Genomic DNA, 23,986 nt, shown 5'->3' with positions numbered 1-23,986 from the left:
ATAAAAACCAATTTTCCCATTTGCTTCTAAGTATGATCGAGAGCTTTTGGGAATTAATACTTAAATGCAAAAGGTTTTCACAAATGCGCTAATCTCTAATCGCCTGTCTGATGATTTGGGCGCAGGGTATCCTTTCTGAGGTCTCAAACCCCAAAACTCCTTCTTTATCCCCTTTCACCTACGATTGTGTCCCTTATTCACGGGGAAAAGAAATTGTGGTTGCCCTGCAGTTTAGAAATAAACCTTGTGTACCGTGGAGTCAGCTCAGCATTGTGTCTATCACCATGGGACAAAAATCCATCACAATTAAGTATGGGCCCTAGTTAGACAGTTCAATCATCATTGCAGCTGAATGCCAACCTCTCCCATTAGGATTCAGAGGGCTTGGGATTTTGAATCTGTTTTGACGATTTGTGCTGAATCAGCAGTCAACCCTGATCGTGAAATGAAGGACTTCCAGACACAAGGAGAAACTGCCATGGTCAATGTCAGGAAGAGATGATTGTTGATTTGTTTTATTGTTGTCACATGTATTGGGATGCAGTGAAAAATATTGTTGCTTGTGTGCTATACAGATAAAGCATACCATTCATAGACAAGGAAAGGAGACAGTGCAGAATGTAGTGTTACACTCACAGCTAGGCTGGAGAGAAAGATCAACTTAATGCAAGGTAAGTCCATTCAAAAGCCTGATGGCAGCAGGGAAGAAGTTGTTCTTGAGATGGTTGGTATGTGACCTCAGACTTTTATATCTTTTTCTGACAGGAGAAGGTGGAAGAGAGAATGTCCAGGATGCGTGGGGTCCTTAATTACGCTGGCTGCTTTGCCAAGGCAGCAGGAAGTGTAGACAGAGTCAATGGATGGGAGGCTGGTTTGTGAGATGGATCAGGCTACATTCACAACCTTCTGTAGTTCCTTATGGTCTTGGGCAGAGCAGGAGCCATATCAAGCTGTGATACAACCAGAAAGAATGTTTTCTATAGTGCACCTGTGAAAGTTGGTGAGAGTCATAGCTGACATGCCAAATTTTCCTAGCCTTCTGAGAAAGGAGAGGCATTGGTGGGCTTTCTTAACTATAATGTCAGAATGGGGGGAACAAGGACAAGTTGTTGGTGACTTGAACACCTAAAAATTTGAAGCTTTTGATCATTTCTACTTCATCCCCATTGATGTAGACAGGGACATGTTCTCCACTATTCTTCCTGAAGTCGATGACTATCTCTTTCATTTTGTTGAATTGAGGGAGAGATTATTCTTGTCACACCAGTTCACCAGATTTCCTATCTCATTCCTGTACTCTGTCTTGTCATTGTTTGAGATCTGACCCAGTACGGTGGTGTCGTCAGCAAACTTGAAAATCAAGTTGGAGGGGAATTTGTTACTGGGCTAGTAATCCAGGGTAATGCTCTGGGGGCCTGGATCCAAATCCCAACACAAATGGTAAAATCCTCTCGTATATGGCCCCTCTCAAGACTCCCCTGCCTCCAATCATTGAGTGACATGACCCTCTTTCTCTCCTGCACCCAATCACAGAGGCACATTCCTTCCCCCCCCCACCCCACCCCACCCCCCATACCACCACCAGTCCCACACACCCCACATTAGCATACCTGCAAGCTTTGACTTGGCTTCCCCTCCATGACAACAAGGCAAACTGCATTAATCTCGCTGAATTGCTCTAGCGGGCATGTGGCTGACCTGCCCTGACAAGGGAGAGCTCCATAAAATCTCAAGGATGGACAGAGAGGCAGACAGTGCAGGAAGATGGCCGCAAGAGAAATGGTCCCCTAGTTCTCCGATATAGAGCTATGCTGAGTGCTGGAGGTGGCGGAGAAGAGGAGGGACTTCCTATTCTCCTCAGAGGGATGTTGCTCCAGGGGAAGGACGGCAATGCAGCCTGGGTGGCAGTGTCAATGTGAGGGCACTGGCGAGGAGAAATGGAAGTGAGTGCCTCAATAGTGTAGGAGTGAGTCAGGGTACACAAGAGGGGTGGGGGCAGTTTGGAACTTGGAACCGAGTGACACTGGTCCTCAGCTTGCCAAACTGTGTGTTGATTAGGGCCCCCCTAAGTGCCCTCACATGCCATATCTTTGCTGGGAGATATTGGTCATCATCATCGTCCTGCCCCTTCTCCTCCTCCTCAACATCCTCCTGGGTGGTCTCTCCACAGCGATGCCCAGTTGGTCACCCTCCACCTACTCCTTCTTTGGGAGGTCACCCCTGCTGCTGGTCCAGGTTGTGTAGGGCACAGCAGACCACCACAATGCGGGACACTATCAGGGGGCTATACTGGAGGGTCCCGCCAGAGCAGTCCAGGCATCTGAACCGTATTTCAAAGAGCCCAATGCACCTCTCCACGATTGATCGTGTGGCAGAGAGGGCCTCATTGTATCAGATCTCTGCCTCAGTCACAGGCCTCCACACAGACATTGCCAGCCAGGTCCAAAGTGGATACCCCATGTCTCTCACGAGCCATCCCTGCACCCGGGGTCCTCCTCAAAGACCCCTGGATCATCAGATCTCCACAAAATGAAACTGTTATGCATGCTGCTGGTGTGTCCACTGCAGACGTGCAAGATGTGCAGCTGATGGTCGCACACCAAATACACATTGATGGAATGGAACTTCTTCCTGTTCATGAAGAGGTGCAAACGAAACGCTGCTTAATCTGGAATGAGTGTTTTGGACCTTGGATGGCAAGCATGGAAGAGGTAAAAGGGCAGGTGTTGGATCTTCTGTGATTGTATGGGAAGGTGCCATGGGTAATGGGAGAGGTGTTGGGTATAGTGGAGGAGTGGACTAGGTTATCCTGGAGGGAATGGTCTCTGTGGAATGCTGACAGAGGGAATGAAGGGAGGATGTATTTGGTGGTGGCATCACGCTGGAAGTTGGCGGAAATGGCCGAGGATTATGTTTTGCATGCGGAGGCTGCTAGGGAGAAATGTGAGAGCGTGGGGGAATCTATCCTTGATCTGAGAGGGAAGGGAGAGGGCGAGAGTCATGGTGAGGGAGATGGACTGCACGCTGTTAAGGGCCCTGTTGAAAACTGTAGGTGGGAAACCATGAATGAGGGAGAAAGCGCACATATCAGAAACACCACTTTGGAAAGTGGCATCATCGGAACTAATGCAATGGAGGCAAAGTATCTGAGAAAGGGTTGGAGTCCTTACCAGATGAAGGGAGTGAAAGGTTGCAGCACAGATAGCTGTGGGAATCAGCGAGCTTGTAATGGATATTGGTAGATAGTCTATTGCCGGAAATGGAGACAGAAAAGTCAAGGCAGTCTTTGGCCTCCTGCACATTCAGCATTCCAGCAATGGCTGCAAATATTGCAGCCCGGGCTTCCTGCTGGGTCACCCACATCAGATTTAATATTCTGGACTGCCCGGGCATATTGACCATCCGTGGCTTCCCTCAGGCACTTACGTACAGAGAACAGCAAGATGCCACAAAGTTCCCTGCTGTGCAGCCGTAGTCTTCAAAGCCACTGGGACAGGGAACTCCCCCTGTGCCACCGAGGTACCAAGTCTTGTAGCACATGGCACTGGTGCCGTCATGTTTCCTTCTGTAGACGGACCTGTTGGCGGCACACCATGTCCGATAGCTGTTTGGAGGACACTTGCATTCAGAACTTTCCTTATTCTCCTGCCCCCAACCCCACTGCCCCCCCCACCAACCCCACCCGCCACCTTTTATACAGGAAGTGTTTTACTCGTTGATTGCAGCTGCCATGAGCAAGGTTGTTGAGGTAGATGAAATGGGGCGATTGCGAGTGAAACTGGTTAATGAGATTGGGGTAATGCAAAAAAAGCTAACAGATGTCCCATCCACTTTGGGTGAGTTCTCAATCCATTCATTTTTTTGCTGGTACGATGGGAATGGGCGCAAAATCGGGCACCACTCCCGCCAGTCGGCTCACTCCCTATTTTATGACCTTAACTGACCAAAAAGCGGGCACAATGAGGCCATAAAATCGTGGCCAATGTATCAATTATCTCCCTAGCCACTTCTTTTAAGACAATGAAAAGCTCACCTGCAGCTAGGTTCTTGTTGAAGTAACTTTTAAAATTATTATTTTAATGCATAATTTTTTTCCCTCCAGTTGAGATATTTAGAACTTATTGTATCCCTGATGCAACTCAAACACATAATCACTGGCTTGAAATGCCAATGCCTTATCCATTTGGCCACAGAGGTACATTAGGCTGTTTATTTATACTTCCTGGTGTGGCAAAACTATGCTTTTAAGAAATGCATTCATATCATCTTTCTCGAAGGGTATGTTTAAAATTCAGCCCTAGATTACCCTGTGCCAATCTGTCTGCTCCACACAACCCACAGGCTGAGAATGGCAAAGAATAATCGATCCTAGATATTGGGGTGATTGTTTTAATCTGAACTAATGCATTTTAGTTTATTTTGGGGTTTTCCCTTGGAGTTTCAGAGTACAATTCATCGATAACAGGCAATCATGTGGCTGGAAGGAGTTAAGCTTAGAGGGGAAAACCAGTTTAGTTTCTGCTTGAGACCACAAGGAGCAGGAGTTCACTTTCTCGCTTTCTGGAATTGGCTGTTTGGGACTTGCTAGAAAATAATTCTTTCTCTCCAGAGGTGCTCTGGAGGCTGAGGCCTAGCAGCCCTATTTTTTTTGCTTACTGATTCTGAAAAGGAGTTTAAGTCTATAAGAGAAATATTGCTTAAATCGGAACTTTAATCTCTATCTATCTAGAGATAGATCAGCAGTTAAGAATTGAATCTTGTCATGTTTAAGTATTTCAACTGGTAAAAGTTCATTTTGTCATAGTTAGATTGTATTGTTAAATAAAGTTTATTTTGCTGAAAGCTTCCTGGCCAATACTTTAAAGTTTATTAATTTATTAACCACAAGTAAGGCTTATATTAACGCTGCAATGAAGTTACTGTGAAATTCCCTAGACGCCACACTCCAGCCTGTTTGGGTACACTGAGGGAGAATTTAGCACCTAACCAGCACGTCTTTCAGAATGTAGGAGGAAACCCAGGCAGACACGGGGAGAATGTGCAAACTCCACACATACAATGACCCAAGCTGGGAATTGATAGAATCACATCTGGAGTGAAACACCTTATACTCATGCTAATGCCAAAATAAAACAAATAGTTGGGGTCTAACATAACTTCATAAGATACCTCGGGGCTTCTTATCTGGTCTTTAACGTTGGAGACTACAAGGAAGTTCTGGAGGGTTCAGATCTCCTCAGCTCCATTCTAAGAATGAATGAACAGGAAAAGAAACCACAGAATGCCATTGTCTGATACATCCTGGCAATGTGCAAGAATTCAGTTTATTTAACTCAAAGTGTATATGATGGGTTCAATGTGGAGCCGGGTCATCTCTTCTGTTGAAAGAAGGACTTGTATTGATGTAGTACCTTTCATGACCTCTGTGTTTCTCAAAGCCCTTAATAGCTAACCTAGTACTTTATTGTGAAGTATAGGCACCGTTGTAATGTAGGAAACACAGCAGCCAATTTGCACGCAGCAAACAACAAGGCAATGATACCCAGACTATCTGCTGTTGCGGCGTTGATTGAGGGATAAAATACTACTAAGACTTCAATTACGAGAATTTATTTTACCTTCACTTTTAGCAGCAGATACAGATGAATGCCACATTGATTTCCTGTGGATTTAATGTGTGGAAAATAAACTAGTACACATATTAAAGATTTAATTCAATTCATGTCTAAGTGGATTGACCCAACGGATAACCTTCCCACTCGACAACTCCACCATAGATCATGATGATTCCGGTTGGATGAGGTTGCTCTGCACTTGAGGGGACAGAATCAGCCTTTGGATTGATTGATGAAGACAACAAGCTTCAAGTTTTGTACTTCTACTGATTTCACAAGATAAACAGAAGATCACTGAACAGGCAAGAAACCAGAGGTGCAATTCTCCCGAAAAACCACGATGGGTCCAATTTTACCATTTTGATTCTAAGTGCTGAATCTGGGCACAATTCAGATCTGACTTGGAAAGCTGTTCTCAGGTGTCCCCCTATGCACTCAGCCTGAAAAAAAAATCGCGAGTCTGATTTGCGCTGCGTGCGGATCTTATCACGCCCGAAACGCTGCAGCTTCGATTGGAGCCTATAACCGCAAATGCGCAGTGAAAAAAAATTGAAAAACGTGCCCCTGTCACATTGTTCCTGGGCCACAAAAAGCAGATAAAGCAGCCCGGGAGCGATGGCTCCCACCCCATAACATAACTGTCCCCCTTACTCACCCACCTCCCACCACCCAGACCGATCGTGACCCCCTGTTACAGGAGTCTGTTACGGCAAGGGGCACCTCGATCTCAGAGTGCACTGGGAGACCCACTCCCTCCCCCCATGGACATCGGGAACCTCCTCCCCCCTCATAGGTGGCATGTTCCCTCAGCTCCTCCCTAACACCTTGCTGGCATCAGGGCATCGGAGCCCTCTCGATGGGCCCCCCTCCCATCATGCACCCCCATCATGACCCCCAACGTGTCCCATCATCGTAGGCATCATGCATAGATACCACTTGATTTGATTTGATTTGATTTATTATTGTCACGTGTATTGGTATATAGTGAAAAGTATTGTTTCTTGTGTACTATATAGACAAAATATACCGTTCATAGAGAAAGAAAGGAGAGAGTGCACAATGTAGTGTTACAGTCATAGCTAGGGTGTAGTGAAAGATCAACTTAGTGCCAGATAGGTCCGTTCAAAAGTCTGATGGCAGCAGGGAAGAACTGGTTTTGAGTCGGTTGGTACGTGACCTCAAACTTCTGTATCTTTTTCCTGACAGAAGAGGGTGGAAGAGAGAATGGCCGGGATGATTGGGTTCCTTAATTATGCTGGCTGGTTTTCCGAGACAGCGAGAAGTGTTGACAGAGTTCATGGATGGGAGGTTGCTTTGCGTGATGGACTGGGCTTCGTTCACAACACTTTGTAGTTCCTTGCGGTCCTAGGCAGAGCATACCAAGCTGTGTACAACTGGAAAGAATGTTTTCTATGGTGCATCTGCGGAAATTGGTGGGAGTTGTAACTGGCATGCCAAATTTCCTTAGTCTTCTGAGGAAGTAGAGGCATTGGTGAACTTTCTTAAATATAACGTCGGCATGCGGGGAACCAGGATATGTTGTTGGTGATCTGGCATCTAAAAACCTGAAACTCTTGGCCATTTCTACTTCATCCCCATAGATGTGGACAGGGGCATGACTTCCACTACACTTGCTGAATTTGATGACTATCTCCTTTGTTTTGTTGACATTGAGGAATAGATTATTTTGGCAGAGTCCGTGGGCTATGTCTAAGATTAGATGTTATAGACTACGCGCCCTTTTTAGTTATCTGAAAAACTTTTTATTGATGTTTTATTTGCACTTCAGCCCCACACTTCTGATCTGCAGGCAGCTGGGATGGAGGGGGACAATGAGGATTAGGACTTCCTCGTGAACCTGCTCCTGGGCCTGACTAAACTTACCATAAACAGGTCCAGTCACTGAGTGACTGAGGGGCAAGTCCGACCCGACTGTCTGCCCCTTTAATTCACGAGTGTCCCTGGAAAGGGAGTACATGGAGTCCATAGATATCAGTGAGGCATGCCTGTTGGGCACCGCAGGGGCTGGGCTATATTGTTGATCTCTTTAATCACATTTTGGTTTGATATTTTAGGTTTCCTTTCTGCTTTGCTGTTTGTTTTAGGGGATTTCCTTTTTTTGGGGGGGGGGAGCTGCCCCTTTTTGTTCTGTCCCTGGGTTTGTTTGATTTAGTTTATTAGGTTGGCATAAAAGAAGATGCTTGGCAAGCATTTTGTTAACTGTACTAGGATAAAGACATGTTAATAAACTGTTCCAGGAAAATGGGGATGAGGAGCATATCAGCCATGATCGAATGCGGAGCAGACTCGATGGGCCAAATGGCCTAATTCTGCTCCTATATCTTATGAACTTCCACTGACCTCGTGGTTCATTATTTATCTTGATGTTAGACCTCAAACATAATACATAATAAGGGCCAGCATTTCCCATCAAAAGCAGGACAGAGGTGGGATGGCTGTGCGAACATCCGCGAGGATGGATAGGGAAGCAAGGAGAAGGTTAGGGTGGTGGCGAGCAGGAAGTGAGGCTGCCTGTCTCTAAACTGGACACGGTGAGCCCATTAGCTCAGCTTCTGACAATCAAAACATTTCCTGGCGAATATCAGGAGCTTTGTAAACTGACCAGCAGTGGAGGAGAGGGGTGGCAGTTTTATTCATTGCAAAAAAGTGAAAGTTTGAGGAAGATACCACTGAACATCAATGACATTTTAATAACCAGTCTTTCCCTGTCCCATCCTGGGTTCCAGCTCTCCATTTTCCATGCTCACTTTGGAAAAAATCCTCACTTTTTAAAGACCGTACACAGATGGCAGCCACAGCGATGGCTGCCCGTTTGATCCAGAACATTACTCACTCACTTACAGTTTCGCCTCCATTCCCACCCCCAAGTAACCGAGTGACAAACCCATCTCACGGGTTGTCAAGACTCCCAGTCCCATGGAAATTGCACCTGCCAGCTGGTTGGAATCATAGAATCCCTACAATGCAGAAGGAGGCCATTCGGCCCACTTAATCTGCACTGACTACAATCCCACCCAGGCCCTATTCCCGTAACCGTAACCGATTTACCCTGCAAATACTCTGACACTAGGGTGAATTTAGCATGGCCAATCAATCTAACCCACATATCTTTGGACTGTGGGAGGAAATCAGAGCATCCAGAGGAAACCCACGCAGACATGGGGAGAATGTGCAAGCTCCACACAGACAGTGACCCGAGGCCGGATTTGAACTTGGGTCCCTGGTGCTGTGAGGCAGCAGTGCTAACAGAGGCAGGAAACAAGGTGTATGATTAGTTCTACCTTCTGATTCCCCAGTGAGGAAAACCCAGCCCCCAAGACCACCTGGCCATCACCTCCAACTCGTTGGGTGGAATTTACCAGCCGTTCACGCCAGTGGGATTTTCTGGTCCCACCGCAGTGAGGGGCAATGCTGAGGAGAGTGTGTCAAATCCAACTGTATTCATGCACGAGTACCCATTGGACACTGCAGACTGCAATCCATCACCATCTTCTCCCCTTGTGTGCACTGAAGTCAACTTACATCGTAACAGCTCCATTAATCAGTTGTAAAGAGCTTTAGGATGTAAGGAAGAGGTTAAGGAAGGATCTCTTTAACTGAAAGCCTTTTTTTCTCTCTAGTCACTGCAGGTAAGAGCAGCTGACTGAGCAAAGCCTGGGATGCAATCAGAAATACTTTGGTCTTCATATCTCAGTCTCAGTCCATTTGAACCTTGCCATTACTGCCCTTCCTAAAATAACTTTCTGAGTTGCATTTGGTTACAATCAGCAAAAATTAAGTAGTTGCCTGGCAACAGCTCAGCTTATATATGTGTAGAATTTGTCTGCTTGTGACACTGGGCGACTGGTTATACCGGCTGAATAAGTTTTGTGATTGCTCTATTAAAACAGAACTCATCCAGATTACAGCATCTGTCAGTGCGTCACAGCACTAAGTGTAAAACCACTGCCACTGCTACTGCCACTGAGCTGTGTGTGCTGAAAGCTTTCCATGATGGTAAGACTCAAAAATGAGAAATTTAAATCTGTGTTTCTGAAGTAATCATTATTATATACTTTTTAAAACTTTTCTTTATAGTAGTTTAAATAGAAAATGTTGGGTGTACTCAGTAAGACATTCTGCTTTTGAAATGGCACAAGTAAGCTCAGGTGGACACTGTCCACTCATTCTGCATCCACTGGTTTAGATAGCTGGCCTGTAACTGAAGTGTACAGTTGTTCTTTTCTCTTAAGTATTTTAATATAACTTTTCAGCACTTTCTGCAAACTGAGCACTCTCTTGCAAAGTTCTGTCTCAGATTCTTTTTGTATAATTAGGTTATTCATCTATCTCTTAACATTTGGGGCAGCACGGTGGCTCAGTGGTCAGCATTGCTGCCTCACAGCACCAGGGACCCAGGTTCAATTCTGGTCTTGGGTGTCTGTCTCTGTAGAGTTTTGGCATGAAGATGCCAGCATTGGATTGGGGTGGGCACAGTTAGAAGTCTCACAACACCAGGTTAAAGTTAAACAGGTTTATTTGGGATCACAAGCTTTCAGAGCGCTGCTCCTTAAAGTTTACTTATTAGTCACAAGTAGGGTTTACATTGACACTGCAATGAAATTCCTGTGAAATTCCCCTAGTCGCCACACTCCTGTGCCTGTTCAGGTCAATGCACCTAATCAACATGTCTTTCAGACTGTGGGAGGAAACCAGAGCACCTGGAGGAAACCCACTCAGACACGGGGAAAACATGCAAACTACACGCAGACAGTGACCCAAATCGGGAATCGAACCCAGGTCCCTGGCACTGTGAGGCAGCAGAGCTAACCATTGTGTCCGTGTGCCGCTCGCCACTCTCCTTCATCAGGTGATGAAGGAGTAGCATTCCAAAAGCTCATGATTCCAGATGAACCTGTTGGACTTTAATCTGGTGTTGTGAGACTTCTTACTGTGTGGAGTTTGTATGTTCTCCCCATATCTGTGTGTGTTTCCTCTGGGTGCTCCTCCAACAGTCCAAAGATGTGTAGGTAACGTGGATTAGCAATGGTAAATGTGGGAGGGTGGTCCGGGGTTAGGTCGGTGCAGACTCGATGGGCTGAATGGCCTCTTTCTGCACTGTAGGGGTTTTATGATTTCTGAGCAATGTGTTGCATATTTACAGAATTATATTGAAATCATGCTGAATGATAAAGCTATCTGATGTAGCTCAGCGGCTCCTGAGCACAGAATTGAAGCTGACACTTCCGTGCGGTACTGAGGGAGTGCCATGCTGTCTTTCTGTTGACATATCAAGGCTCTTCCCACCCTTTATCTGGATGTAAATTATCCCATGGACCTACTCCAAAGAGGGGAGGTTTCCAGGCTAACAATGACAGATGTACTTCAAGTGCCTTGTGAAGCCCTGAAAATTGTGAAAGGTGTAATGTAATTGGAATTTTTTTTATAGAACTTACTAAGCACAGGTTTCCGACACAATGTTCAGCATATTTATTTTACAGCTTAGTGTGTTAATGACCGGGATTCCTTGCAGATTGCCCAAGGGACTGGATCTGGTAAATCTTGTTGATACTTTCAATGCACTCCCAAAGCATCATCATCTCTTATTTTTATTTTTGGACACATTCCTTGGCTTTAGAAGTTTTTACCAAGCAATGGGTGTCTCTCTGCCACATGGCGCACTGACTAACATATCTCAGCCCAAGTTTTTACCTTGTTAGCTAATGGCTGGTGAGCAATCAATGTTAACCTGTTATTGCTCAAATTTATCATGCAATTTGTAATTGAAATGTGAAACTCGCCAGCACAAGGGTGTGGTTGAAGTGATTAGCGTAGATATATTCAGAAGGAAAAGAATAGAAAAGAGTGAGATAAAGTCAGATGGGTGGAGGCTTATGTCAAGCACAGAAAAATTGGGCTGAATGATGTGTCCCTGATATGTAGCTTTTGCAACGTGAATGTCTTAGGTAGCAAAACAAACACATATCTCTCACTGTGTTAATGGGGAGTCAGTTAGCTCAGTTTTTTTTTCATTTGTGGGATATGGGCGTTGCTGGCCAGCATTTATTGCCCATCCCTAGTTGCCTGAGGGCAGTTGAGAGTCAACTACATTGCTGTGGGACTGGAGTCACAGTAGGCCAGACCAGGTAATAACAGCAAATTTTCTTCCCTAAAGGACATTAGTGAACCAGATGGGTTTTTCCAGCAATCGACAATGGTTTTGTGGTCATCGGTAGATTCTTAATTCCAGATTTTTTTAAATTGAATTCAAATTCCACCATCTGCCGTGGCGGGATTCGAACCTGAGTCCCCAGAACATTAGCTGAGTTCCTGGAATAATAGTCTCACGATAATATCCCGAGACCATTGCCTCCCCCTCAGTTGGCCAGACGGTGAGTTTGTGATGCAGAGCGATGCCAACAGCACGGGTACAATTCCTGTATCGGCTGAAGTTATTTAGGAATGCCCCACCTTCCCAGCCTTGCTCCTCTCCTGAGGTGTGGTGATCCTCAGGTTAAATCACCACCAGTCACCTCTCCCTCTCAAAGGGCATAACAACCTTTGGTCTTCTGGGACGATGGCAACGACTTTTTAATCTTTTCTATGTTAATGGTTTAGAAATGAAGGTGACAGAAGAGGTCATTCAGACTGGGAGTGCAGGTCCACACACCCTTAAAAGTGGCAGCACAGGTGGAAAAGGTGGTGAAGAAAGCATGTAAAGTTTAATGATAAAATTTATTTATTAGTCACAAGTAAGGCTTATATTAACACTGCAATGAAGTTACTGTGAAATTCCCCTAGAAGCCACAGTCTGGCGCCTGTTTGGGTCAATGCACCTAACAAGGATGTCTTTCAGAATGTGGGAAGAAACCGGAGCACTTGGAGGAAACCCACGCAGACACGGGGAGAATGTGCAAACTCCACACAGACAGTGATCTAAGCCAGGAATTGAACCCAGGTCCCTGGCACAGTGAAGCAGCAGTGCTAACCACTATGCCACCATGCTGCCCAAGCATTTGGCATGTTTGCCTTCTTTGGACAGGGCATCGAATATGAAAATGGCAAATTGTGTTACAATTATATAAAACATTGGTTAGGCCACATTTGGAATACTGTGTCCAATTCTGCTCACCACACTACCAGAAGGATGTGGAGGCTTTGGAGAGAATACAGAAAAGGGTTACCAGGATGTTACCTGATATGGAGGGGATTAGCTATGAGAAGAGATTGAATAAGCTGGGATTGTTCTCCCTGGAAAGACGAAGGCTGAGGGGGGTGACCTGATAGAAGTTTATAAAATTATGAGGGGTATAGATAGGGTGAAGAGTTGGAAGCTTTTTCCCAGGACAGAAATGACAATTACCAGGGGGCACAAGTTCAAAATAAGGGGGGAAGAGTTCAGTGGAGATGTGTGGGGAAGAGGATGGTGGGGGCCTGGAATGCATCGGCAAGTGAGGTGGTTGAGGCAGTTACGTTAGCCACATTTAAGACTTATTGTGAGAGGCATATGAACAAACGGGGAATAGAGGGATACAAGCAATTGGTTTAGATGGGACAATGTGCAGGCTTGGAGGGCCGAAGGGCCTGTGCCTATGCTGTACTGCTCTTTGTTCTTTGTCAGACAGAATATACTTGCCATAGAGAGTGTGCAACGAAGATGCATCAGATTGCATCACCCTGAGAGGGCAGGGTTGTTGTATGAGGAGAAATTGAGGAGTCTGGGTTTGTATTGTCTTTGATGAATGAGAAGTGATTTCATTGAAACTTACAAAACTCTTACGAGGCTCCAAAGAGTAGGGGCCCAAATCTCCCAAAAAAATTCCAAGTGCTGAATTGGCAGGGAAGATGGTGTAAATTCACGATTGTTTTTGCAGTGGGAGTTCAGGCTTGAATCTCTCAAACTCTATTCACTGCAGAGGTCACAATCGTGAATCTCATTAAAAGCTTGTGGTGGGGTGGGGAGGGGGGGCAGAGCCTATTCGTGCCGGAATCTGACAGTTCTGTAACTCTGCACATGCGCAGTGGCCCTGCACTGTCAGCCTCCTGTTTGCCAGCTCGATCACTGGCCAGCCCGGGACCCCCACACATGCTGCCCCTCCCACAGCCCAACCACAGCCCCTACAACCATTTCCGGGCCAATCCCGACACAATCCCCTCCCCCGCCGTCCCAGAGCACCCCAATCTCCAGTGCTCCCCTCCCCCCACTGGCAGTGATTACCCCCCAACCGAGGAGGCAGACCCCCTCCACCAGACAAATCCCCGACCCCCCAACCAGCCCCACTATCTAGCCTCCCTCCAATCCCAATGCAGACTGAGACACCCCACCTCCCACCAATCGCCCCTAGGCTCCACCCACAATAGGCCCCACCCCCTTGACACTGTCCCATGCCTGTTGGGCAATGCCAATGTGCCCCCTGGGCATTGGCATTTTGCCCCTTGGGCAGTGCCAAGGGCACAGGCTGGCACTGCCAGGGTGCCCATGCCCAGGGTGCACCATCCCCAGCTTCCTGTCCCCCTGGGGGGCCCCAATTGCCCCCCCAACTTCACTTCAGTGAGGTCTCCCACTAGTTCCCCGAACATGGGGAGCTAATACAAACCCTACTGGAGTGAAATACTCTTGGTGGGGTAGGCGATGTTATCAGGCCTGGAGAATTCAGTCCCGGGCCCAATAATCACATTTAAATTACACGAAAAACAAATTAAAATGACTTACCTGGTCTTACCGCCGGTTTCCAGCTTGGTCTCGACCACACATGCTCTGAGGCTGTGGGTGATGTATATACTCTGGGAACGCATGCGCGAATTCCATGAAACGGCCAACATGTGCATCTCCCAACCCAACGTACAAAGAAAATGAACGCATTGCAATGGGCGAATGTTAGAAGGATGGGGAGCGGGTGGAGAGGGGGGCTCTAGAATCAGGGGACGTAGCCTCAAGATGAAGGGTAAGCCATTTAGGGCTGAGATGAGAAATTTCTTCACTCCGATGGTGATGGTTCTTTGGAAATCTCCAGCCCCGATGACCGGAGAGGCTCAGTTATTGAGCATATTCAAGATGGAAATTGATAGATTTATGGATAGTAACAATATCAAGGAATATGGGGATAGTGCAGAGAAGTAGCTTTTAGGTAAAAGATCAGCCATGATTGAGTTGAATGATAGAGCTGGCTCGTGGGGCCGAATGGTCTTCTCCTACTCCTATTTCTAATGTTACTATGTTCCTATGAGAGTGAACATGCTGAAACATTTGAATGTAAAGTTTGAGATGACAACAGGAAGATGTAAATAATAAGGAAAATATCTTGCAGGTATTCAGCATCGTTACAAAAAAATTACTCCATTCTGGAAGGGAGTTCAATGCTTGCCCTTGCTCCCCCTTCCTCCACCTCTCCCATTTTCCCCTTTCTCCTCCACCATCATTCTCTGTGACCTGTCCCTCTCTTTCTGCCTTGTCTCTCACTCCCCTGATCTCTCCCCTCCTCTTCTCACCACCCTGCTCTCACCTCTCCCTCCCTATTTTTCACCCACTCTCCCATCTCTCCAACCCTGCCTTCATCTACCAAGCCTCCTCTTTCTCCACCTCTCTCCCATCATCATCCCCTCTCCCTTTCCTTCCTCTGCTTTTCTCCATCCTCTCACATCCTCTCTGGGGTTGCACTTTGAAGCTCAGGCAGTTACATGTTTTGTGTATCTATATTTGACTGGCCTGTCCAGTTTGAGCTTTGCCTGCTAGTGGACTTGGGATGGACATTGGTGGATAAATCCAGACAAGAGTTATATCAGCAACAAAAAAAGAAAACAAATGCAGGAAAGTTTCAGCAGGTCTGACAGCGTCTGGGAGAGAATAGAGCCAAGATTTCAATTCTGGATTACCCTCCGACGAATCTCGAAATATTGGCTCTATTCTCTCTCCACAGATGCTGTCAGACCTGCTGAGATCTTCCAGCATTCTCTGTTTTTGTTTCAGATTCCAGAATCTGCAATATTTTGCCTTTATCTTAGAAGTTATATCACCAACCTGAGATATCTGATATCATTTTTGAATAACTGCACCTACTGTTCCAAAGTTGCTGGCAGAGTTTGGTCCAAAGTAAAAGAATCATTGTAATTTATATAGCACCATTCACAGCCTTAGGAGATTCCAAGTGCTTAACAGCTAAATAAGGGCTTTTAAAATGTAGTCACTGCTGTAATCTGGGAACTTCCACAACCAAATTATATACAGAAAGCTCCCACAAACAGCAATGTCTTAATGACCATGTGGAGCTGGTTAAAGATTAACTGTGGCCTGGCAAATTCCACTCTAATCATAGAAACCCTACAGTGCAAAAGGTGGCCATTTGGCCCATCGAGCCTGCACCAACAACAATCCCGTTACTCCACATATTTACCCTGGTGACCCCTCTTACCTATGCATCCCAGGACACTAAGGGGAAATTTAGCATGGCCAATGCACTTAACCTACACATCTTTGGAGTGTGGGAGGAAACCGGAGCACCTGGAGGAAACCCACACAGACACGGGAAGAATGAGCAAACTCCACCCAAGCCGGGAATCAAACCCGGGTCCTTGGTGCTGTGAGACAGTATTGCTAATCACCGTGCCATCCTACTTTTGGTTAACTGCCTTAATATGTGCATTATGACTCAATATCTGTACTTAGCCTGATAATGTAGCCCCATGTAGTGCCTTGAGATCTGCATTTGGTTACGTTGTAGATGCTTTTCAAATCCAAGCCATCATTGTCAGGTTTTAAAATGTGCACATACACTTCTACTATATTTGATATTAAGTTTCAAAATTCTGAATCAATGTTACAGAACTTGAACATTGAACTGTCTGGAACTGTGAGACCAACTGAACATCAGGGAGAGATGATACCCTGGTTAGAACCGGCAGTATCTGGAGCATCACCAACACAGTTCTCAGAGGATGCCACTCTGAGCTCCGAAGGTGCTGAGTCTCAAGAATTCAGAGTGCCCTTCTTACCGGTGACAAGATTGGAAGGTTCACCTCAGCTTTGCTCAGAAAGCCCCACCCTAGGATCTGAATTAATAGCTGTGGATTCAAAGGATGACTCTTCACAGGCTGAGCCCCAGGGGCAGGGCGCACCCTTGTTAGAAGCGCCAACGTCAGACAAGCCACCAGCTCGACCACCATTGGGCCCCTCGGAATCAGTCCGTCGCAGACGCTGGTGTAAACGATTGAGTAAGTTCGGAAAAGCATTTGATCACCTTTAAAATATCTCCTTTCAACGGCTCAATTATTGCAATGCAGAAGGAGGCCATTTGACCCAGTGAGCGAGATTTTACAGGCCCGCTTAACCCGAGACCGGAAAATCCAGCCTGAGGTCAACAGACTTTCCCATTGTCCGCCCCTCGCCCACTCGGATTCCTGTAGTGAGCAGGGCAGAAGAATTCCGGCAATCATATCTGCACCGGCTCTCCAAATGAACTTTATTAGTGTCATTCCCCTGCCTTTTCCCCATAATTCTGTGCATTGCTTCTATTCAAATAATCATCTAATACCCTCTTGAATGCCTCGATTGAACCTGTCTCCACCACACTTCCAGGCAGTGCGCTCCAGGCCCCACCCACTCGATGGGAGATAACATTTTTTTCTCACGTCACATTTGCTTCTTTTGCAAATCTCTTTAAATCTGTGTCCTCTCGTTCTTAATTCTTTTACCAGCAGGAAGTTTCTCACTATCTATTCTGTCCAGCCCCCTCATAGAACCACAGAATCTTTACGGTGCAGAAGGAGGCCATTTGGTTAAGTATGAACTGACTTTCCAATAGAGATCTTACCCACCCAATCCCAATAACCCCTCATATTTACCAAGGCCAATCCACCTAATCCACACAGCTTTGGATCATGATTTTGAACATCACTATCAAATATCCTCTTAGCCTTCTCTCCAAGGGGAACAGTTCCAACCTCTACAATCTATTCCTATACCTGAAGTTTGTCATCACTGGGACCATTCTTGTCAACCTCTTCTGCATTCTCTCCAATGTGTTCACATCCTTCCTATAGTGTGGTGTCCAGAACCATATACAATATTCCAGCTGAGGTCTAACTAGTGTCTTGTATAAGATCAGCATAGCTTCCTTGCAGATGGAGGAGGAGAAAGTGGGTTCCCGGACACGCGTCCTTTGTTTGAACAGAGGGGAGTACGGTAGGATGAGAGAAGAATTGGCGAATGTGGACTGGGGGAGCGCGTTGGAAGGTAGGTCTGCTGAGGAGCAGTGGAGGATCTTTAAGGAGATCTTTCTTGGTGCTCAGCGGAAATTTATTCCGATGGTCAAAAAGGACTGTAGGAGGAGAGGTAATAAGCCGTGGATAACGAAGGAGGTGAAGGAAAGTGTTGAATTAAAAGCGGAGGCATTTAGAGTAGCTAAGAGTAGTGGGCGAGAAGAGGATTGGGAGAGGTTTAAATGTCAACAAAGATTGACAAAGAAGTTGATAAAGGAGGGTAGGAGAAACTATGAAGCTGGGCTAGCGCTTAATATAAAAAAAGGATAGCAAGAGTTTTTATAAATATATAAAAAGGAAGAGGCTGGCTAGGGTGAACGTTGGTCCCTTAGAGGATGAGAAGGGGGACCTAGTGGTAGGGGATGGGGATATGACGGAGGTCTTGAATAACTTTTTTGTTTCGGTCTTCACGGAGGAGGACGTGAATAATTTGCCGGATGTTAGAGATGGGAAGGTGGTAGGACTGGAGGGTCTCGATGACATTATTGTTACTAGAGAGGTGGTGCTCAACAGACTGGAGGGACTGATTGTGGACAAGTCCCCAGGACCGGATGGAATGCATCCGAGGGACCTGAAAGAAATGGCGGAGGTGATAGTGGATACCTTGGTGGTTATTTTCCAGACGTCGCTGGATTCCGGGGAAGTGCCGGAAGATTGGAAAATAGCTAATGTTACGCCGTTGTTTAAGAAGGGTGCCAGGCAAAAAGCGGGGAATTATAGGCCTGTTAGTTTAACGTCTGTTGTAGGTAAAATGTTAGAATCCGTCATCAAGGAGGAAATAGCGAGGCATCTTGAGGGGAACTGCTTGATAGAGCAGACGCAGCACAGTTTCCTTAAAGGGAAGTCGTGTCTGACAAATCTACTGGAGTTCTATGAGGATGTGTCTAGGGCGGTGGATAGAGGAGAGCCGGTGGATGTGGTCTTTCTGGATTTTCAGAAGGCGTTTGACAAGGTACCTCACAAGAGGTTATTGCAGAAGGTCGAGGGACATGGAGTTGGGGGTAGGGTGTTAGCGTGGATAGAGGATTGGTTGTCAAATAGGAGGCAGAGAGTGGGGGTCAATGGGTGCTATTCGGATTGGCGGTTGGTGACTAGTGGAGTGCCCCAGGGGTTGGTGCTGGGGCCTCAGCTATTTACCATTTATATAGATGATCTGGAGGAGGGAACCGAGTGTATGGTGTCGAAATTTGATGACACCAAAATTGGTGGAAAGGCAAATTGTGCGGAGGGTGGGGAGAGTCTACAGAGGGATCTAGATAGGCTGGGCGAATGGGCCAGGAACTGGCAAATGGAATTTAATGCTGGCAAGTGCGAGGTGGTCCACTTTGGTAGGAATAATGGTAGGAAGGATTATTACTTACGTGGTGAAAAACTGCAGCAGGCGACGGTGCAGAGGGACCTCGGGGTCCTTGTGCATGAGTCGCAAAAACCCAGCCTGCAGGTGCAGCAGGTGGTCAGGAAGGCGAATGGGATGCTGGCCTTCATAGCGAGGGGGATTGAATATAAAAGTAGGGAGGTCTTGCTGCGGCTGTATAGAGCATTGGTGAGGCCGCAGCTGGAGTACTGTGTGCAGTTTTGGGCGCCGTACTTACGCAAGGATATTTTGGCCTTGGAGGGAGTGCAGAGGAGGTTTACTAGGCTGTTGCCGGAGTTGAGGGGGTTGAGCTATGAGGAGAGGCTGAATAGATTAGGCTTGTACTCATTAGAGTTTAGAAGAATGAGGGGAGATCTCATTGAGACGTATAAGATGATGAATGGGATGGATAGGATAGAGGTGGAGAGACTCTTCCCGCTCAGAAAGGATAGTAGGACTAGGGGACATAGCCTCAAGATAAAGGGGGGACGGTTTAGAACAGAGTTGAGGAGGAACTTCTTCACTCAAAGGGTGGTGAATCTCGGGAATTCTCTGCCCGTTGAAGTGGTGGAGGCTGCCTCGCTAAATATTTTTAAGACGCAGGTTGATGGGTTTTTGATGAGAGAGGGGATTAAGGGTTATGGGGAGAGGGCGGGAATGTGGAACTGAGCCACGACAGATCAGCCATGATCTTATTGAATGGCGGGGCAGGCTCAAAGGGCTAGTTGGCCTACTCCTGCTCCTATTTCTTATGTTCTTATGTTCTTGTATTTTATGCCCCTATTAATAAAGCCCAGAATGCTATATGCTTTATTAACTGCTTTCTCCAGCTGTCCTGCCATCTTCAATGATCCAAGCACTGATAAACCCTTTGCTACTGAACCAATTTGAGATTTTTATCCCTTATTTTATATTCTCTCTCCATGTTCTTCCTACCAAACTGCATCACCTCATACTTCTCCATATTGAACTTCATTTGTGATCTATTACCCACTCCATCAACTTGTCAATGTCCTCTTGAAGTCCTCCACTGCCTTTTTGACAGTTTACAATACTTCCAAGTTTTGTGCCATCCACAAAGTTTTAAATTGTTCCCTTCACACCAACATCTAGATCATTAATAAATCAGGAAAAGCAAGGGTCCCAGTACCAATCCCCGGGGAACACTGGGACAAGCCTTCTTTTCTCCAAATCAAAAAATATCCATTGAGCATTACTCTTCACTTCCTACTATTCAGCTGATTTTGTATCCATGTTGTTACTGTCTTTTTTAATTCCATGTGCTATAACTTTTCTGTTGTGTGGCACTGTGCCGTACGCCTTCTGAAAGTCCAAGTATATCACATCAACGGCATTATTGGGGCGGCACTGCTGCCTCACTGCACCGGGGCCTTGGATTCAATTCCAGCCTCGGGTCACTGTCTGTGTGGAGTTTGCACATTCTCCCTGTGTCTACGTGGGTTTCCTCCGGGTGCTCCAGTTTCTTCCCCACATTCCAAAGACGTGTGGGTTAGCTTGATTGGCCATGCCAAATTGACCCAAGTATCAGGAGGGGATTAGCAGGCTAAATATGTGGGGTTACAGGAAGAGGGCCTGGGTGGGATTCTGGTTGGTGCAGACTCGATGGGCCGAGTGGCCTCTTTCTGCGCTATAGGGATTCTATGATTCTATCTTCACAAGCCTTTCTATTACTTCCTCAGAAAATTCCAGCAACTTATTTAAACATGATTTCCCCTTTATAAAGGGGCCCTTCTTAATCAACCCAGGCAGGTAGTCTGTGTGACTAACTCCATCCTGAATAATTGTTTCAGAAACTTTCCTACACTGATGTTAAACTGACCAGCCTGTAATTGCTGGGGCTATCCTTCCAACATTTTTTGACCAAGGCATTTGCAATTCTCCGATCCTCAGGCACCTCCTTTGTGTCTGGAGAAGACGGGAAGATTATGGCCAGCACCTCTGCAATTACCATTCTCACTTCCTCCAATATCCTTTGATGCATCTCACCTGGTCCCAGCGCCTTTCAACTTTTAGAACCAACAGTCAGATCAACATTTCTGTCTTATCAATTTTGAACCCTTCCTCAGGACAGAGGTGTCTCTCCTGTCTCCGTGTCCTGGGTGAGGTCACGTCCTCCTCTTTGGTAAAGACGGATGCAAAGTGTTCATTTCATACCTCAGCCATGGCCCCAGCCTCCATGTGTAATTTCCGTTTTATGTCCCTAATTTGCCCTGTTCCTCCATTACCTCCCTAGCACGGCTGCCTCACAGTGCCAGGGACCTGGGTTCAGTTGCCGGCTGGGGTCATTGCCTGTGTGAAGTTTGCACGTTCTCCCTGTGTCTGTGTGGTTTTCCTCCAAATGCTTCTGTTTCCTCCACAATCTGAAAGACGTGCTGGTTAGGTGCGTTGGCTGTGATACATTTTCCCTCAGTGTACCCAAACAGGCACCGGAGTGTGACGACTCAGGGATTTTCACAGTAACTTCATTGCAGTGTTAATGTAAGCCTTACTTGTGACATTAATAAACAAAGTTAAACTTTTATTTTTTATGTGCCCATTGAAGACTTTGGCATTCCCCTTTATGTTAGCTGCCAGTCTTTTCTCATAATCCATCTTTACTTCTCTAAAATGCATTTTCACCTCTCCTCTCAACCTTTTCTATCTCCCCTGGGTTCTGTCATTCAGCACACTTTCTCTTACCTATCTTAATTTCAATCTCCTTTTTCATCCAGGAAACTCTAAATGGTACAAATCAATTCTAGCCTCCCAGATTGCTTAGATTCACTAGTTCATCGGACGATGAAGAACCAAGATCTATTTAGTTGCCGTTCTACCATCCTGGGTGGTATTTGATACAATGATAATAGATTTGTTAAGCTTAACAATTAATACCTGCCACTGACTCAGTCGCCACATAAGCCGTTTTAACCACTCTATTATCAGTGGTTATGCCTTAATCTTCCTAAGTACAATGTGCTGGAATTCCTTCCCCTAACCCCTCCCTCTCTTTTGTTCATAAAATCATAGAATCCTACAGTGCAGGGAAAGGCCATTCAGCCCATCAAATCTGCACCGACCACAATCCCACCCAGGCCCTATCCCCATTACCCCATGCATTTACTCTAGCTAGTCCCCCTGACACTAAGGGGAAATTTAGCATGGCCAATCCACTTAACCCGCACATTTTTGGACTGTGGGAAGAAACTGGCGCTCGTGGAGGAAACCCACGCAGACACGGGGAGAATGTGCAAGGTCCACACAGACAGTGACCCAAGCTGGGACTTGAACCTGGGCCCCTGCTGCAGTGAGGTAGCAATGCTAACCACTGTGCTGCCACCTCTTAAAATGCTCCTTAAAATTCAAGTTCCTGTCCAAGATTTTGACCCGCTATCCTAACATCTCTTTATGTGTCTAATTTCATTGCTCTGAAGCATCTTGGGATGTTTTACTATACCGATAGCAGTCTACAAGTTCAAGTTGACGTGCATCAAGCTAAAGCTGGTAACAGACAGACTTCCTGCTGTAAGTCAGGGATGGTGGTGTTAAATTCACTTGTCATCTTGTTCCTTAGGGCCTCGCAGGCGGCCACCCCGGGCAACCAAGAGGATTCTGGTGCTCCTGTGTGCAGTCACCATCTTATCCGCAATTGTAGTTGCAATATATTTCATAGGTAAGGCAACAAATGTTCCTCTGACTAAAGAACTGTGTAAGCTGGGGATTTTTAAAGGGACCATCTTAAATTTTAAACTTTTCTATATTTACTAGTGTGTCCTTACACTGTTACATTGTCAGTCCAAAGTTGTGCAGGTTAAGTTGATTGGCCATGCTAAATTTATCCTAATGTCAGGGGATTAGCAGGGTAACTATGTGGGGTTACAGGAAAAGGGCCTGGGTGGGATTGTAGTCAGTGCAGACTTGATGGGCCAAATGGTTTCCTTCTGCACTGTAAGAATACTATGATTCCATGGTCACGCAATTGCCATTTCTTTTTCCTGTAATACACTCCCAAAGGTCTGACATCCCCATATATCATTTACACTCTGCAACAGTGTCACTATATAAGTTAACAGATCAGCAGTAAACATAGCTCTATATTATGAGGCCTTGTGTTATGAAGCATCACAATTGCACAATTCTTACTGGTGTTATTTTACACCCACCACCTCCCCCTACATTCAACAGATCCTTTCAACCACCTCCAGTCTTCTCCCTCAACCTGGACCCCTCTCCCCCTCCCTCTGGCCGCACGCCTGTTCTTGACCTTTCCTTTGAGAACTGTCGACGTGGCATTGGCCATCTCAATTTCTCCACTCCCCCCACCAATTCCAACTTGTCTGCTGAACTTGTAGCACTCGGTTCTTTCAGGCCCAACCCTGACAGTTATCGAAGCTGCTGACAAAAATGGTGCCATTGTTATCCGGCACAGTGATCTCTGCCTCGCAGAGGCTGAATGTCAACTCTCAGACCCTTCCTCCTACCTGGACCATGACCCCACCACTGAACATCAAACCAGGACTTTCACTGACCTCATCTCCTCTGGAGATCTTCCCTTCACAGCCTCCAACGTCATAGTTCCCCTAATCCTCCACAGCCCACTCCTACCTCCTTCCCAAAATCCACAAACAAGCACTGTCATGTTAGACTCATCATTTCAACCTGTCACTGTCCCACTGAACTCATTTCTTCTTATCTCATCTCCAAAAGGGGCGGCACCGCTGCCTCACAGCTCCAGGGACCTGGGTTCAATTCCCGGCTTGGGTCA

The 23,986-nt window shown here is 46.2% G+C and overlaps 1 protein-coding gene across 1 annotated transcript in view; it reads left to right on the top strand.

The window, feature by feature from the left end:
• Positions 1 to 16,372: 16,372 nt before the first annotated feature.
• LOC145359783 (transmembrane protease serine 5-like) overlaps positions 16,373 to 23,986 on the top strand; it is a 37,118-nt gene continuing 29,504 nt past the window's right edge. The window contains exons 1-2 of the mRNA XM_080214561.1: positions 16,373 to 16,823; positions 22,796 to 22,894. Coding sequence (XP_080070687.1) covers positions 16,373 to 16,823; positions 22,796 to 22,894 — 550 coding nt within the window. The remainder of the gene's footprint in view (positions 16,824 to 22,795; positions 22,895 to 23,986) is intronic.

This window comes from Carcharhinus amblyrhynchos, chromosome 29 (assembly GCF_965287045.1).
Source record: "Carcharhinus amblyrhynchos chromosome 29, sCarAmb.v2.hapA, whole genome shotgun sequence".
Lineage (NCBI taxonomy): Eukaryota > Metazoa > Chordata > Chondrichthyes > Carcharhiniformes > Carcharhinidae > Carcharhinus > Carcharhinus amblyrhynchos.
This window is presented reverse-complemented; position numbering and strand designations above follow the sequence as displayed.